This window comes from Strix aluco, chromosome 4 (assembly GCF_031877795.1).
Source record: "Strix aluco isolate bStrAlu1 chromosome 4, bStrAlu1.hap1, whole genome shotgun sequence".
Taxonomy (NCBI): domain Eukaryota; kingdom Metazoa; phylum Chordata; class Aves; order Strigiformes; family Strigidae; genus Strix; species Strix aluco.
In genome coordinates, this window is record NC_133934.1 from 260,838 (window position 1) to 274,801 (window position 13,964).

The 13,964-nt window shown below is 73.0% G+C and overlaps 2 protein-coding genes across 2 annotated transcripts in view; one reads left to right on the plus strand and one right to left on the minus strand.

Moving 5' to 3' along the window:
- Positions 1 to 506: 506 nt before the first annotated feature.
- The window catches only part of RTKN (rhotekin), a 17,404-nt gene continuing 3,946 nt past the window's right edge, over positions 507 to 13,964 (plus strand). The window contains 12 exon segments of the mRNA XM_074821718.1: positions 507 to 573; positions 1,232 to 1,507; positions 3,158 to 3,357; positions 3,445 to 3,506; positions 3,643 to 3,696; positions 3,781 to 3,898; positions 4,472 to 4,610; positions 4,612 to 4,697; positions 4,785 to 4,879; positions 5,315 to 5,421; positions 6,259 to 6,387; positions 6,458 to 6,623. Coding sequence (XP_074677819.1) covers positions 1,403 to 1,507; positions 3,158 to 3,357; positions 3,445 to 3,506; positions 3,643 to 3,696; positions 3,781 to 3,898; positions 4,472 to 4,610; positions 4,612 to 4,697; positions 4,785 to 4,879; positions 5,315 to 5,421; positions 6,259 to 6,387; positions 6,458 to 6,623 — 1,261 coding nt within the window. The 5' untranslated portion in view covers positions 507 to 573; positions 1,232 to 1,402.
- LOC141922304 (uncharacterized) lies at positions 9,240 to 13,865 on the minus strand. Its single transcript, XM_074821434.1, is given in 17 exon segments — positions 9,240 to 9,650; positions 9,741 to 9,798; positions 10,023 to 10,106; positions 10,289 to 10,339; positions 10,341 to 10,478; positions 10,520 to 11,187; positions 11,190 to 11,279; positions 11,422 to 11,494; positions 11,496 to 11,543; positions 12,013 to 12,087; positions 12,192 to 12,246; positions 12,493 to 12,644; positions 12,723 to 12,800; positions 12,973 to 13,011; positions 13,013 to 13,095; positions 13,623 to 13,674; positions 13,800 to 13,865. Coding segments are annotated over 17 exon segments (2,211 nt in total). The 3' UTR covers positions 9,240 to 9,249.

Here is a 13,964-nt window from a genome sequence, read left to right on the forward strand (position 1 = left end):
CAGCGGGGGGCTGGGGGGGATGAGGGGGGTGGAACCGGGGGGCGGGGAGCGGAACCCGCACCCCCGCCACACCGGGCGCGTGGCCGGGCACGAGGCTCAGGGGGGTCCCGGTGCACATGGCGGGGGTCCTGGTTCCCCCAGTACCAGCTACACACAGGGGGGGTGTCCCGGTGGACACGGGGGGGGGGTCCCGGTGCGCGTAAAGGGGGTCCCGTACACATGGGGGGGGGTGCCGGTACACACAGGAGGTCCTGGTGCATTGGGGGGGGTCCCGGTGCACATGGGGGGGTCCTGGCACACACCGGGGGGGTCCCGGTGGACGTGAGCGGGGGGGGGGGGGTGTGTCGTGGTTGCCCCGGTACCAGCTGCACACGGCGGGGGGGGTCGCGGTGCCCACGGGGGGGTCCCGGAGCCGCCGTTGCCGCCGGGGGCGGGGGGGGGGGGCGGCCGCTGTGAGCGGAGCCGGCGGAGGATCGGCGAAGGGGGGGTGCGGGGAGGGAGGGGGGGGCGGCCGGGGCGGGCGGTCGCCGCCTTCCTGCGCGCGGCGGAGCGGCGGAGCGCGAGCGGCGGAAGGTACCGGGAGGGGAGGGGGGGGGCGCCGGCGGGGGGGGGGGCGGCTCGCGCTGCTGCGCCCACCGGGGCCGGTAGGGGGCGGCGGCCGTCACCGGGGGGGGCGGGGAGGACACAGGACACACCGAGAGGGGGGGGGGACCACACCGACACACACACCGCCCGGTCCTGGGCTCCCCCCGCCGGTCCCGGTGCCCCGTCCCCGCCCCGCACCCCCCGATCCGACCCGGTGCCCCCCCCCCCCCGCTCCTTCCTGTCCCTGCGCCCCCAACCCCCGTCCCCGTGTCCCCCCCCTCACCCCATCCTGTCCCCCCCCTCCGCTCTGTCCCCCAGCCCCGTCCCCCCTCCCCCGCACCCCCTTTTTTGTCCCCAGCTCCCCCCGCACCCATCCCCGCCCCCCCCTCCCGTCCCTGCGCCCCCCCCGTGCCCCCCTCCACCGCACCCCAAACGCCCCCCCGTCCCCTGCACCCCCTTATCGCCCCCCCCCCCGTCTTCCCCTTCCCCCCCCCCCAACCGCCCCCGCTGCCCTTTCTCGCACAGTGTCCGGTTGTTCGGCGGGAGGGGGCGGCCGGTACCGGGGGGGGGAGGAGGGAGGGGCTGAGTGTGGGGGGGCCCCTTGTACCCGGGGGGTGGCGATGAAAGGGCCCTTTTCTCTCCGCAGCCGTACTTTGGGGTGGGGGGGGGGGGGACACCCAGAAAAAACCCGACTCCTGACGCGGCGCTGGATGCAGTTGGGGTGGATGCGGGAAATTTCCCCCCCCCCCCTCCTCCTCCTCCACCACCCCCCCCCCCCAGCCCCCCCAAAATAAGCGGGGGGGTCCCGGTGGTCCCCATGGAGGTGGCAGGGAGGGGGCAACGCCTCCAGATGCAGGAAAAGCTGCGGATTTTGGAAGATCTCAACATGCTTTATATCCGCCAAATCGCCATTAGCCTCCAGGTAGGAATTGGGGGGCTCCCCCCCCCCCCCGCCCCGGGAACCCCCGTGACCCCCCCCCGGACCCCGGGGACCCGGGCTCCGGGGCTCCGGGGGGGGGGATCACGGGGGTTCAGGGAAGACGGAGAGCGCTCCCCCCCCCGCGATGTCCCACGGCGGAATGGGGGGGATTTTTTTTGGGGAGGGGGGGGGGGCGACTTCCCGGTTGTCGCTGCCCCCCCCCTCCTCGCGCCCGCTGCTGGGGGTTATTTATAGCAACCGGTGACGTCACTGCAGGGGGCCCGGGGGGGGCGGGGGGGGCGGGGGGGAGCACCGGGAATGGAGCAGCAACCGGTACCGGCAGTGAGTTGGGGGGCTGAGGGGTTGGGGGGGTGGCGCGGGGTGTGTCCCCCCCAAACACCCCACTGGGGGGGTCTGGGATGGGGGGGGCACGTGGCACATCCGTGGGGCAGAAGGTTCCCCTATGGGGCACGTGGGGTATTTTTGGGGGTGCGTGGGGTATTTTTGGGGCTCCACCGTTTCCCCGTGGGGTGCACGATGGATCCGTGGGGCACGCGGCACGTCCGTGGGGTGCGTGATGTGTCCGTGGGGCACGTGGGGTATCTGTGGGGGGCGTCATTCCCTTGTGGGTGCGTGGGTGTCTGTGGGGCGCGTGGTACATCCGTGGGGTGTCTGTGGGGCGCGTGGTTCCCCCGTGGGCACATGATGTATCTGTGGGGCGCGTGGCTCATCCGTGGGGTACGTGATGTATCTGTGGGGCGTGTGGCACATCTGTGGGGTGCGTTGTTCCCTTGTGGGGTGCGTGGGGTATCTGTGGGGCACGTGCACATCCATGGGGTATTTGTGGGGTACGTGCTGTATCTGTGGGGTGTGTGGCTCGGCCGTGCGGCACGTGCTGTATCTGTGGGGCACATGGAACATCTATGGTGTGTGCGGGGAATCCGTGGGGCGCAGGGGGATATCCATGGGGGTGCGTGGCACGTCTGGGGGGTGCGTGGCACATCCGTGGGGTGCATGGGGGCATCCGTGGGGCGTGTGGCTCCCGTGTGGGGTACATGATGTATCTGTGGGGTGCATGTGGGTATCTGTGGGGTGTGTGGCACGTCTGGGGGGTGCGTGGCACATCTGTGGGGTATCTGTGGGGCATGTGGCTCCCCCGTGGGGTACACGATGTATCCGTGGGGCGTGTGGCACGTCTGGGGGTTTGTGGCACATCCGTGGGGCGCATGGGGGCATCTGTGGGGCACGTGGCTCCCCCGTGGGGTACACAATGTATCCGTGGGGCTCGTGGCTCCCGTGTGGGGTACACGCCGTCTCTGTGGGGTGTGTGACTGGGCTGTTGGGGGGGGCAATGGGGCTGGGGGGGGGGGGATGCCCGGGAGGGCGACCCCGAGGAATGTGTGTGTGTGCGGGGTGGGGGGGGGTTGTTTGGTGGCTGGTTTGGGGGGGCAGCAATGTCCGGGGGGGGGGAGCGGTGTGCAGCGGGGGGGCGCACAGCCACGACATCCCCCCCCCCCCCAAGCTGCAAGATCTAGGGGTGTCCGCGCTGGGGTGGGACACACACCCCCACATCACCCCCAATCCCGACCGCGGGGAGTCCCCAGCAGGTGCCCCCCCTGGCAGCTCCCCCCCCCCCCCATTTCCCCCCCCCAGGACACGGAGATCCAGCGGAAGCTGGAGCGGGAGCTGCGGCTGCGGGAAGGCGCCTGCAAGCTGCTGGGGGCCTGCAGCCGGCGGGAACAGGCGCTCGAGGCCGCCAAGAGCCTCCTGGTCTGCAACTCCCGCGTCCTGGCCTACATGGCCGAGCTGCAGCGCAGGAAGGAGGCGCAGGTGCTGCGGCGGACGGCCCGGCGGTGAGCACCCCCGGGGCTGGGGGGGCACAGGGTGGGGGGGGGGGACACACGCACGGCAGCTCCCCAACCTGCCCCCTCCGCCCGCAGCCCCTCGGACGCCGGCCCCGCGGACGAGCGCTTGCCGTGCCGCGGCACCGTCTGCGTCTCAGGTATGGGGGGGCTTGGGGTGCACCCCCATAATGGGGGGGGGGGGTGTTCTGGGTGCAGGCGGCCCGCGGGTGTCCCCATGGGGATGTCCCGGGGGGACTCAACCGGCCGCTCCCCACCTTTTCCCCCCTTCCCCAGACCTGCGCATCCCGCTGATGTGGAAGGACACCGAGTACTTCAGGAACAAGGGGGGTGAGTGGGGGTGCGGGGGGGGCAGAGCGGTGTCCCCCCACGCTCTGCCGTGGCCCTGACACCCCCCTTGCCCCCCCCCCGCAGAGCTGCACCGCTGCGCCGTGTTCTGCCTGCTGCAGCTGGGGGCCGAGATCCACGACACCCCCATGGTGCTGGTGGACCGGACCCTCACCGACATCTGCTTCGAGAGCGCCGTCCTCTTGTGAGCGGGGGGGGCCTGGGTGACCCCTGACCCCCCCACAGCCCCTCCTGGGGGACCCCTGCCCCCCTCTGCCTCTCTTGGGGGAACCCTGCCCCCCCTCTTCCTGGGGGGACCCCCAACTCCCCTCACCTCCCCCTGGGGACCCCTGCCCCCCTCTGTGTCCCCTGGGGGAGCCCTTTCCCCCCCGTCTCCTTCTAGGGGACCCCTGTCCCCCCCAGGGGACACCTGCACCCCTCTGCCCCCCCCCCGGGGGACCCCTGCCCCCCTGTCTCCCTGGGGGGACCCTCAACTCCCCCCACCTCCCCCTGGGGAATCTCTATCCCCCTCGGGGACCCCTGACCCCCCACCTCCTCCTGGTGGGACTCCTGCCCCTTTGCCTCCCTGGGGGACCCCCAACTCCCCCTCGGCTTCCCCCTGGGGGACCCCTGCCCTGGGGTGTCACGGAGGGTCCTGGTGCGGGCGGTGGGGCGAATAGGGGGGTGTCCCCCCACTTCCACGGCCACCTGTGTCCCCCCCACTTCCACGGCCACCCTGTGTTCATCCCATGTCCCCCCTCCTCTGCCCCCCCCCCAGCTCGGAGGCCGGCCCCGACTTTGAGCTGAAGGTGGAGCTGTACAGCGCGGGGCTGGCGGGGGGGGCGGTGCAGGGCAGCACCCCCAAAAAACTGGCCACGCGCCTCAGCACCTCCCTGGGACGCTCCGCCGGCAAGCGGTGTGCGCGCGGCCATGGAGGGGGGGCCCGGCAGCCCCCCTGGCAACGGCGGCACCGGCCCCCTCCTGCTGCCGGCCCCCAACGTGCCGTGAGTACCCGTCCCCCGCTGTGTCCCCCCCCATCCCCGTCACCCCCTTCCCTCACTCGCTGTCCCCCCTTCCCCCCCCCACCCCAGGGGCCCCAAATTCCACTTGCTGGCCCACACCGTCCTCTCCCTGGCCGAGGTGCAGGACGGCTTCCGCACCCACGACCTCGCCATCGCCAGCAACGGTGAGCGCGGGGGGGGCACGGGGCTGGGGTGGCCCCGCGGAGTGGGGAGAGGGGGCTGGGGGGCCTTGTGGGTGGGGAGAGGGGGCTGGGGGGGAATGGGGTGAGGGGCTGGGGCTGGGGGGCCTTGTGGGGTGGGGAAGAGGGGACTGGGGGGGAAACGGGGCTGGGGGGACCCCATGGGGTGGTGAGAGGGGGCTGGGGGGCGATGGGATGGGGACACAGGGATGGGGGGGCCTTGTGAGGTGGGGAGAGGGCTGAGGGGGGATGGGGTGAGGGGATGGGGCTGGGGGTCCCCCCGGGGTGGGGAAGAGGGGTCTGGGGGATGATGGGGTGGGGGGAGAGGGGTCTGGGGTCCCGGCGGGGTGTGGGGGGGGTCTGTGCAGGTGGGGGTCCGTGCCCGGGTGCCCCAGGTGAGCGTGTGTGTGTCCCCCCCAGAGGAGAGCTCCTTCTGGCTGCCGCTCTACGGCAGCATGTGCTGTCGCCTGGCCGCACAGCCCCGGTGCATGGCCACCCCCGTCACCAGCGGCTTCCTCCGGCTGCAGGTCAGTGGGACGGGACGGGGACACTGGGGACACGGAACGGGGAACGGGATGGGATGGGTAAAGGGGCGGGATGGGGACAGAAATGGGGATGGGGGTGGGATGGGGCTGGGGAGAGGGACAGGATGGGGACAGGGACAGGATGGGATGGGGATGGGGACAGGGATGGGGTGGGACAGGGACATGGTGGGGACACGGACGGGATGGGGATGGGGACAGGGATGGGATGGGGGTGGGATGTGATGGGGACAAAATGGGGACAGGGATGGGACAGGGACAGGATGAGGATGGAGGACAGGGACGGGGTGGGACCATGGACAGAGATGGGGACAAGGATGGGGACAGGGATGTGATAGGAATAAGGACACAATGGGAACAGGGGTGGGGACAGAGACACTGACAGTGGCAGGATGTGACAGGGACGGGATGGGGGATGGGAATGTGGACAGGGATGGGGACAGGGACATGATGAGAACAAGGACACCGTGAGGACAGGATAGGGATTAGGGATTGGGGACAGGGGGTGGGATGGGACAGAGATGGGGACAGAGACACTGACAGGGACAGGACGTGACAGGGCTGGGATGTGATGGGGAGAGGGGATGGGAACAGGGACACCGACAGCGCCAGGACGGGGATGGGGACAGGGATGGGGACGGGGATGGGATGGGGATGGGGGCAGGGCCAGGGATGGGTGGTCTCTGGGCCGTTGGTTGGGGACAGTGACTGGGGGACCCCTGTTCTGGGGAGGGGGCAGCCTCCACCCCCCGCACTGGCCCGGGAGTGCGGTCGGGGCTGGGGGTGCCGGGGGGGTCGGTGGTGACCGGGGCCCGGGCGCAGGCGGGGGCCGAGGCGCAGAGCGGGGCCCGTCTCTTCTGCGTCCTGCGCGGCACCGACCTCCTCTGCTACCGCGGCCCCGGCGAGGCCGAGGCGGGGCAGGAGCCGGCCCTCACCATCGCCGTCAACAAGGTACCGCCGGGGCTGGGGGGGGGCTGGGGGGGGCTGGCGGGGGGTCTAAGGGCCTCCCCCGCCGCCGCAGGAGACCCGGATCCGCGCAACGGAGCGGGAGGGGCGCGGGCACCCCCCCGGCATGGCCGTCACCAACCGCTACGGCGGCGAGGAGGTGACCCACACGCTGCTGGCCGAGAGCCGGCCCGAGGCGCAGCGCTGGATGGAGGCCTTCTGGCAGCACTTCTACGACATGAGTGAGGGGCACGGGGGGGCCCCACACCCCGAGGGACCCCCAACCCCATGGGACCCCATCCACGGGGACCCCCAACCCAGTGGGACCCCCTCCCTGTGGGATCCCGACCCAGTGGGACCCCATCCCCGTGGGACCCCTAATCCCAGAAGGACCCCTAACCCAGTGGGACCCCCTCCCTGTGGGATCCCATCCCAGAAGGACCCCCCCTCCCAGAAGGACCCCCCCTCCCAGTGGGACCCCCCATCCCAGTGGGACCCCCCCTCCCTGTGGGACCCCCATCCCAGCGGGACCCCATCCCCGTGGGGCCCCCAATCCCAGAAGGACCCCCCTCCCTGTGGGACCGAATCCCAGTGGGACCCCCAACCCAGTGGGAGCCCTTCCCTGCAGGACCCCCAGTCCCTGTAGGACCCCCCCAATCCAGTGGGACCCCCAACCTTGTGGGACCCCATCCACATGGGAGCCCCAATGCTAGTGGGACCCCATCCCAGCAGGACCCCAGCCCAGTGGGACCCCCCAATCCTGGTGGGGCCCCCAATCCCAGAAGGTCACCCCCCCTCCCTGTGGGACCCCCTCACTGTGCAACCCCCAACCCAGTGGGACCCCATCCCAGCAGGACCCCCCTCCCCGTGGGCCCCCTTCCCTGTGCCCCCCCCGTTGCCCCCCCGCGGTGTGACCCCCGCCCCCCCAGGCCAGTGGAAGCAGTGCTGTGACGAGCTGATGCGGATCGAGGTGCCGCCGCCCGCGCCGGGCGCCTGCGGTGCTGCCACGCCAGGGCTCGCTCTACCACGAGATGGGTGAGGGGGGCCGGGGGGGCCGGGGGGGCTCTGCCTCTGTCTCCCTCCTCTCTGCTCTCCGCTAACCTGTCGCCGGGCGGCCCGTCCTCGCCGCCCCGGCACCTCCCAACGCCGCTGTTCTCTGAACTGCCTCTGTCCCCCCTCTGCCCCCCCATCTCTGTGTCCCCTCACCCCTCTGTGTCCCCCCCATCCCTCTGTGTTCCCCCTCCTGCCTTTCTCTGCCCCCTGTATCTCTCTGCCCCCTGTATCTCTCTTCCCCCCATCTCTCTGCCCCCTGTATCTCTCTGTGCCCCCCATCTCTCTGTCCCCCCCCTCCGGCGGCTCCAGCCCTGCCTGGCCCGGCCGTGGCCCCCCCCCGCCTGCGAAGGGCTCCTGCTGCAGGATAACGCCGTCTCGGCGGAGATCCGGGCTCTGCTCTCCTCCTATTACAGCGACAGGTGACGGGTGGGGGGACGGCGGGGTGACCCCCCCCGCCATGGCCCGTGGAACCCCTGGGACGGCCGGGGGGGACAGCCCGGCCACGGGGCACGGCCCGGTCACCCTGGGGCATGGCCTGGCCACGGGGCTTGTCCCACTTGCCCTGGCGCTGGGGCACGTCCCGGCTGTGGGGCACATGCTGGTCACCTCGGCCATGGGGCACATCCCGGCCATGGGGCACGTCCCAGCTGTGGGACACGGCCCGGCCTTGGGGCACATGCTGGTCACCTCAGCCATGGGGCAAATCCTGGCCATGGGGCCCGTCCCGGCTGTGGGGCACACCCCGGCCCTGGGGCACACCCCGGGCGGCAGGTCCCCTGTCCCCACGGCACAGGAGCAGGGTGGGTGTCCCGGGGGGTCCCAGCTGACCCCCCCCATTCTCTCCCCCCAGCTATTGATCCGGCCGACGACATCGAGGCGGTGACCGACATCCTGACGCGGCGGGCGGGGGGCCCGGGCGCCGGGGACCCCCCCGTGGCTCTGCCTCTTCGAGGGGCCCCCCCGCGCCCCCCCCGCTGCAGCCGTGCGGGCAGCCCCAGCCCCCCCGCCCCCCGCCGCCCCTGGGGCCGACCCCGCACCCTCTCCCTGGACGCCAAGCTCAGCACCCTGAAGGGGCGGGGGGCCCGGCCGGCCGCCCCCCCCCCCGCACCCCTCGCCCCCCGGCTCTCCAGCAGCGGCAGCAGCAGCCCGGCCACCGAGCGCGACCCCCCCCGCGCCCCCCAGCCCCCTCCAGTCCCGGGTCTGAGCCCTAGGGACCCACAGGACCCGGGGGGAGGTGTGGGGGGGGGTGTGGAGGCGGGGGGGGTGTGGATGGACCCCCCCACCCTCCAGCCCCCAGCGTGGGGTCTTGCTCCGGGTTGGGGTGGGCGCGGGGCTGGGGGCTCACAGCTTCTTTTGGGGAGAAACTGGAATTTCTGCCACCCTGGGTTGAGAGGGGAGGGGAGGGGCGCGGGGGGGGGGCAAAGCCACCATTGCAGGGTGGGCTCAGGGCTGAACCCCCCCAAAAAAAGTGGAGGGGGGAGCTGTTCCCACCCCCCCCCCCCCCAGGATGGGTGCTGGGGGCTGAACCCCCCCCTCATGACAGGGTGGGGGCTGCGGTTGTGCCCCCAGGGTGGGTGCTCAGGGCAAACGCCCCCCCCCCCATACAGTGGGGGGGGTCTAACCCCGGGGGGTGCGCAGGGACCCCCCCAGCTCTGCTTTCTCTCACCTCTAACCCCGGGGGCCACCTGCCCCTGTCCCCGGTGCCACGCCCCTCCCGGGGGGGGCAGACCCACCCGGCAGGGACCACCCCTGGCCCCCCCCCGCCCCCCCTCGCCCCGGGCCGGGGACCCAAAGCTGCCACCTCATTAATATGCATTAAAATTTATTTAACAGCGGCTGTGTCTGATTGGGGGGAGTGGTGTGTTTGTGGGGGGGTCTCTCTGCCCGGCCTGGCTTCCCTGGGGTGGGGGTCGGTGCCCCCCCTGGGTAGGGGGGGGGCGCCGGCTCCCTCCCAAAGCTGCTTTTTGGGGTGCAAATGGGGGGATGGGGGTGAGCGCGGGTGGGGGTGCAGAAAGCGTCTGTGGTGTGCGGGAGGGGGTGTCCGGGGGGGCTGTAGTGCCATAGGGATGCCCCCCCCCTCCCCTCTTTTCTCGAGGCTGCTGGGCCCCCCCCGGCTACACGGTGTGGGGGGAGAGGTCCTCGTCCTCGGCGGGGGGGCTGGTGCCCCCCGGCAGCTGCGGGTGGGGGGCATCGCGGGGCCAGCAGCAGGGCGAAGCCTGGGCAGAGGGGGGGGGGGGATGAGCGCGGGGGGGGCATTACAGGGGGGTTTTGGGGGGGTACGGGGGGGGGTTGGGGGTTGGGGGTACCTGGCCTGGCTTTGTGCAGGGGCTGTGGCAGGAGGATGCTGTCGCTGGGCTCGTCCCCCTGCAAGATGAGGGGGGGTCTGAAGGGTTCCCCCCACCCACGGGACCCCCCCAAGCCCCATCCTTGTCCCCCCACCCCCCCACCCCCCACCTCAGCCCCAGAACCCCCCCCTCAGTCTCATCCCCCACCTAACCATGCCCCACAGCTCCAAAACCATCCCCCCCCCGCCCCCCCCCGACACACCCCTCCCCCTCCCCCCCCCCCCGCCCCAGCTGGTGCCGTACCTGCCCCGGGGGGGGTGTCCTGCTCCCAGGGGGGCGGCCAGACCCCCTGCTCGTGGCCCCCGATGCCATTGTGCCCCCCAGGCCCTGTGGGGAGAGGAACAGGTTGAGCCCCCACGTCAGAGGTCCGGGACCCCCCCGCCAGCACCACACCGGGGGTCTGTGACCACCCCCCCCCCCCCCCCCAGCCCCACACGGGGGGTCCCGGCCACCCACCTGGCTGCAGATCCTGGGTCAGGCTGGGGGGGCTGGGGGGGGGGTGTCCCAGCCTGGGGCAGCCCCAGAGACCCCCATGCCCGGGGGGGGCTGGGGAGGGGGGGAGGTGTCCAGGGGGGGCCCATCCTCATCCTTGGGGGTGCTGGGGGGGCTGGGGAGAGGCAGAGTCACGGCCTCCTGGGTGCCCGGGGGGGGGCTGCCAGGGGGGGCTGCTGGGGCAGGGGGGGCTCTGCCCCACAAGTGCTGTCAGGGAACCCCGACCTGGGGGGGCTGGGGAGGCGCAGGGGCCCTGGCCCAAGCACAGTCGAGGGGGACCTTGCCCCCCCCCCTGCCGGGCTGGGGGACCCCAGGTGGCACAGGGAGAGGGGGGGCCTGTCCCTGTGGGGCTGGCTGGAGGGGGGGCCCCTGTTCCCACAGGGCTGGGGGGGGGTCCCCATGGTGGCACAGGGAGGCATCCCTGTGGGGCTGGTGGCATGGGGGGGCCCTGCTCTGGCTGGGCTGGGGGGGCTCCCCAAGGTGGCACAGGGGGGTGGTCCCTGTCCCCTGTGGGGGTCCCAGTGGTGGCACACTGGGGGGGTCCCTGTCATCACAGGGCTGGGGGGGCTCCTCAGGGGGGCAGATTGAGGGGTCCCCGTGCCCACGGGGCTGGGGGGGCTCCCCGGAGGGGCACTGGGGGGTATCCCTGTCCCCATGAGGGTCTCAGTGGTGACAGATTGAGGGGTCCCTGTGCCCACAGAGCTGGGTGGCCTCCCCGGGGGGGCACAGGGAAGGGTCCCTGTCCCCATGGGGGTCTCAGTGGTGGCAAATTGGGGGGTGCCTGAGCCCACGGCGGTGGGGGGGCTCCCCGGGGGGGCACAGGGAGGGGTCTCCCTCCCCGCTGGGCTGCTGGGGAGGGGAGGCTGGGGGCGGCGGGGGCTAGGGGGGGGCGCAGCCCTGAAGGCCCCGGGCTGGAGGGGTCCGGTGAGGGGGGTGGGTCTGGCCGGCGGAAGATGAAGGCCGATTCCGTCAGGCTGCGCTGGTACCGCAGGAATGGCCGCCGGGCACCTGGGCACGGGGAGGGGGGGACGGTCAGCAGCTGGGGGGGGCTGGGGGGGGGACTTGGGGGGCAGCAGTGGCCCCCACTGCTGCCCCACTGCACCCAGACCCGGCACTGACCCCCCCCCCCACACACCGCGGGGACACTTACCGGGCCTGGTGCCGGGGGCGGGGGGGGGCAGCGGGGTGCCGGAGGTGGACCCCGAGCGCTCCCGCTGCCGGAAAGAAATCCCGGGGGTTCTGCGAGCGCTGGGAGACCAGGACGGCCGCCTCCTGCGACACCCGGACACCCGTCAGCGCGGCACGGCACCGCACGCGGCATCGCGGCACGATGGGGCACCGCCACACGGCACCACGGCATGATGGGGCACCGCGACATGGCACTGCGACACGACGCGGCACCATGGCACAGCACCGCGACATGACGTGGCACTGATGTGGCATTGTGGCACAGCACCATGACACGGTGACATGGCACAGCACAGCACTGTCACATGGCACCACAACACGGCACCGCGACATGATGTGGCACCGCAGCGTGACATGGCACCGTGACATGGCACCACGACACATCATGGCACTGTGACACGGCGCTGCGACACGTCACAGCACTGCAACACGTCACGGTACCGCAACACGGCACCGTGACACCATGACACGTTGTGTCACCGTGACACGGCCCCGCGGCATGGCCGGGGGTGTGGGGGGGGCAGGACGGGGGGGCTGGGCCCCCGGCACTCACAGCCGCCTTCTCGATAGACTCGCTGCGCCGGGCACGGTCCCGCATGGCCGCCTCGTGCTCCCGCTGCTGCTGCTCCTGGGGGGACAGAGCGTGGCCGGGCAGCCCACGGGCCCCCCACAGCCTCCCCACGGCCCCCCCAGCTCCCCACGGCCCCCCCGAGCCCCCCCAGCCCCGCTCACCCATCGCGCCTTCTCCTTCCTCCGCTCCTCAGCCTCCAGCCGTGCCTGCTCCTTCCTGCGAGGGCAGGGAGCGTCGGGGGGGGGCTCGGGGGGCTCAGGGGGGGCCAGCCTGGGGTGGGGGGGGCAGCTGTGGGGCGCAGGAGCCCCTGGGCCCTGCCGTGGGTCTCCGCGCTCGGAGCCACGTGGAGGGGGGGGCACCGGGACGGGGAAGCGGGGGCTGTGCCAGGGGATGGGGGGGTCCACGTTCGGAGCCCCCGTGGGGGTGCCGGGGGTCCTGCGTGGGGGGGCCCCCCCGCCTCACCGCTGCTCCTCGATCACCCGCTCCTTCTCCCTGCAGCGCAGCTCCCGCTCGGCCGCCTCGCGCCTCTCCTCCTCCATCCGCTCCCGCTCCCAGCGCCGACGCTCCTCCAGCGCCCGGCGTCGCTCTTCCTCCCGCCGCTGCTCCTCCTCGCGCTGCAGCCGCACCGTGCTCAGCACCGGGGATACGGGGGGGGGACACCCCCCCCCCCCCAGCACCCCCGCGCCCCCCACCTCAGCCTGTGCCCAGAAGGAATCGCGCTTGGTGCGGTGGATCTCCAGCGCTGGGTTGGTTTTGCGGTAGTTGGTGCCCTGCGGGGAGCGGGGGGGGGGTCAGGGCAGGACCCCCGGGGCAACCCCCAGACGGGGACCCCCCCTCCACACCGGGGAGGGTGGGCGAGGACCCCATCGCTCCCCTCAACCGGTCCCCGTCCCGCGGCGGACACACATCGTCCCCCAGCCCGTGACCCCCCCCACAACTCACCACCAGCTCCGGGGTGTCCGGGGGGGGCCCCTTCCTGGCGAGGGCGGGGGGGGCGGGGGGGGGCGAGCTGTGCCAGCGCGCGGCTCAGCCCCTCCCGCGTCACCTCCTCGGCGCGGCGGGCGCCTCAGCACCACGCTGGCCTCCTGCCGCCGAGACGGGATGGCGTCACCCCCCCGGCCCGAGCACCCATGGCCCCCCCCCACCCCCCCCGACCAGTTCCACTTCCCTCCCCCCCCCCGGATGATTTGCGGCCTCCCCAGGGAATCCTGGCGCCATTCCCTCGCCCGCTCCAGCTGTGGGGCTGGATCCAGATGTGTGTGTGGGGGGGCAGATCCGGACACAGGGCCCAGACAGATCACCAGGGGCTGGGATATGGGGATGGGGGGTGTGCGGGGGGCAGGGGGCAGGATCCCCCCAAGCGAAGGCAAGATCCGGGCAGGGCGGGGGGGGGGGGGCAGGGAGCCCAACCGCAGCCCTGGATCCGGGGCCAAGGCTGGGAACGGGAACGGCGGCGCCTGAGTCAGCAGCGCCAGGAATGCGCCCGGCGCTGCAAAGGTCGGGGCCGGCAGCCACGACGAGGCGGGGGGGGCACAGAACCCCGGCCCCCACCCTCAAAGGGTCCCGCGCGCCCCCCTTTTCCCCCCGGAAACTCACCCTGAAGAAGGCTCTGATGGCGGGCAGGTGCCCGGCGCACGCCTGGCGCTGGGGGCTCGGGCGCCTTCTCCCCGACCTGGCAGCGCAGGCACCGCTCAGCCCCACACCCCGGCAGCGGGGGGGTGCCCAGAGCCGCCCCCCCGCCCCCCCCCCTCCAGGCCCTTGCAACTCACCCAGCTGATGAGGACGATGCGGTGGGCGCCCGTGCCGGGGTCTGGGACGCGGCACAGCCCGTACATGATGCTGGTGGCCGAGAATTTTTTCGGCCAGTTCGTCCGGCCCCCCGGCTACGAGACAGGGGGGTGGTCGCGGGGGGGGAGCACAGCAGGACACCCCCA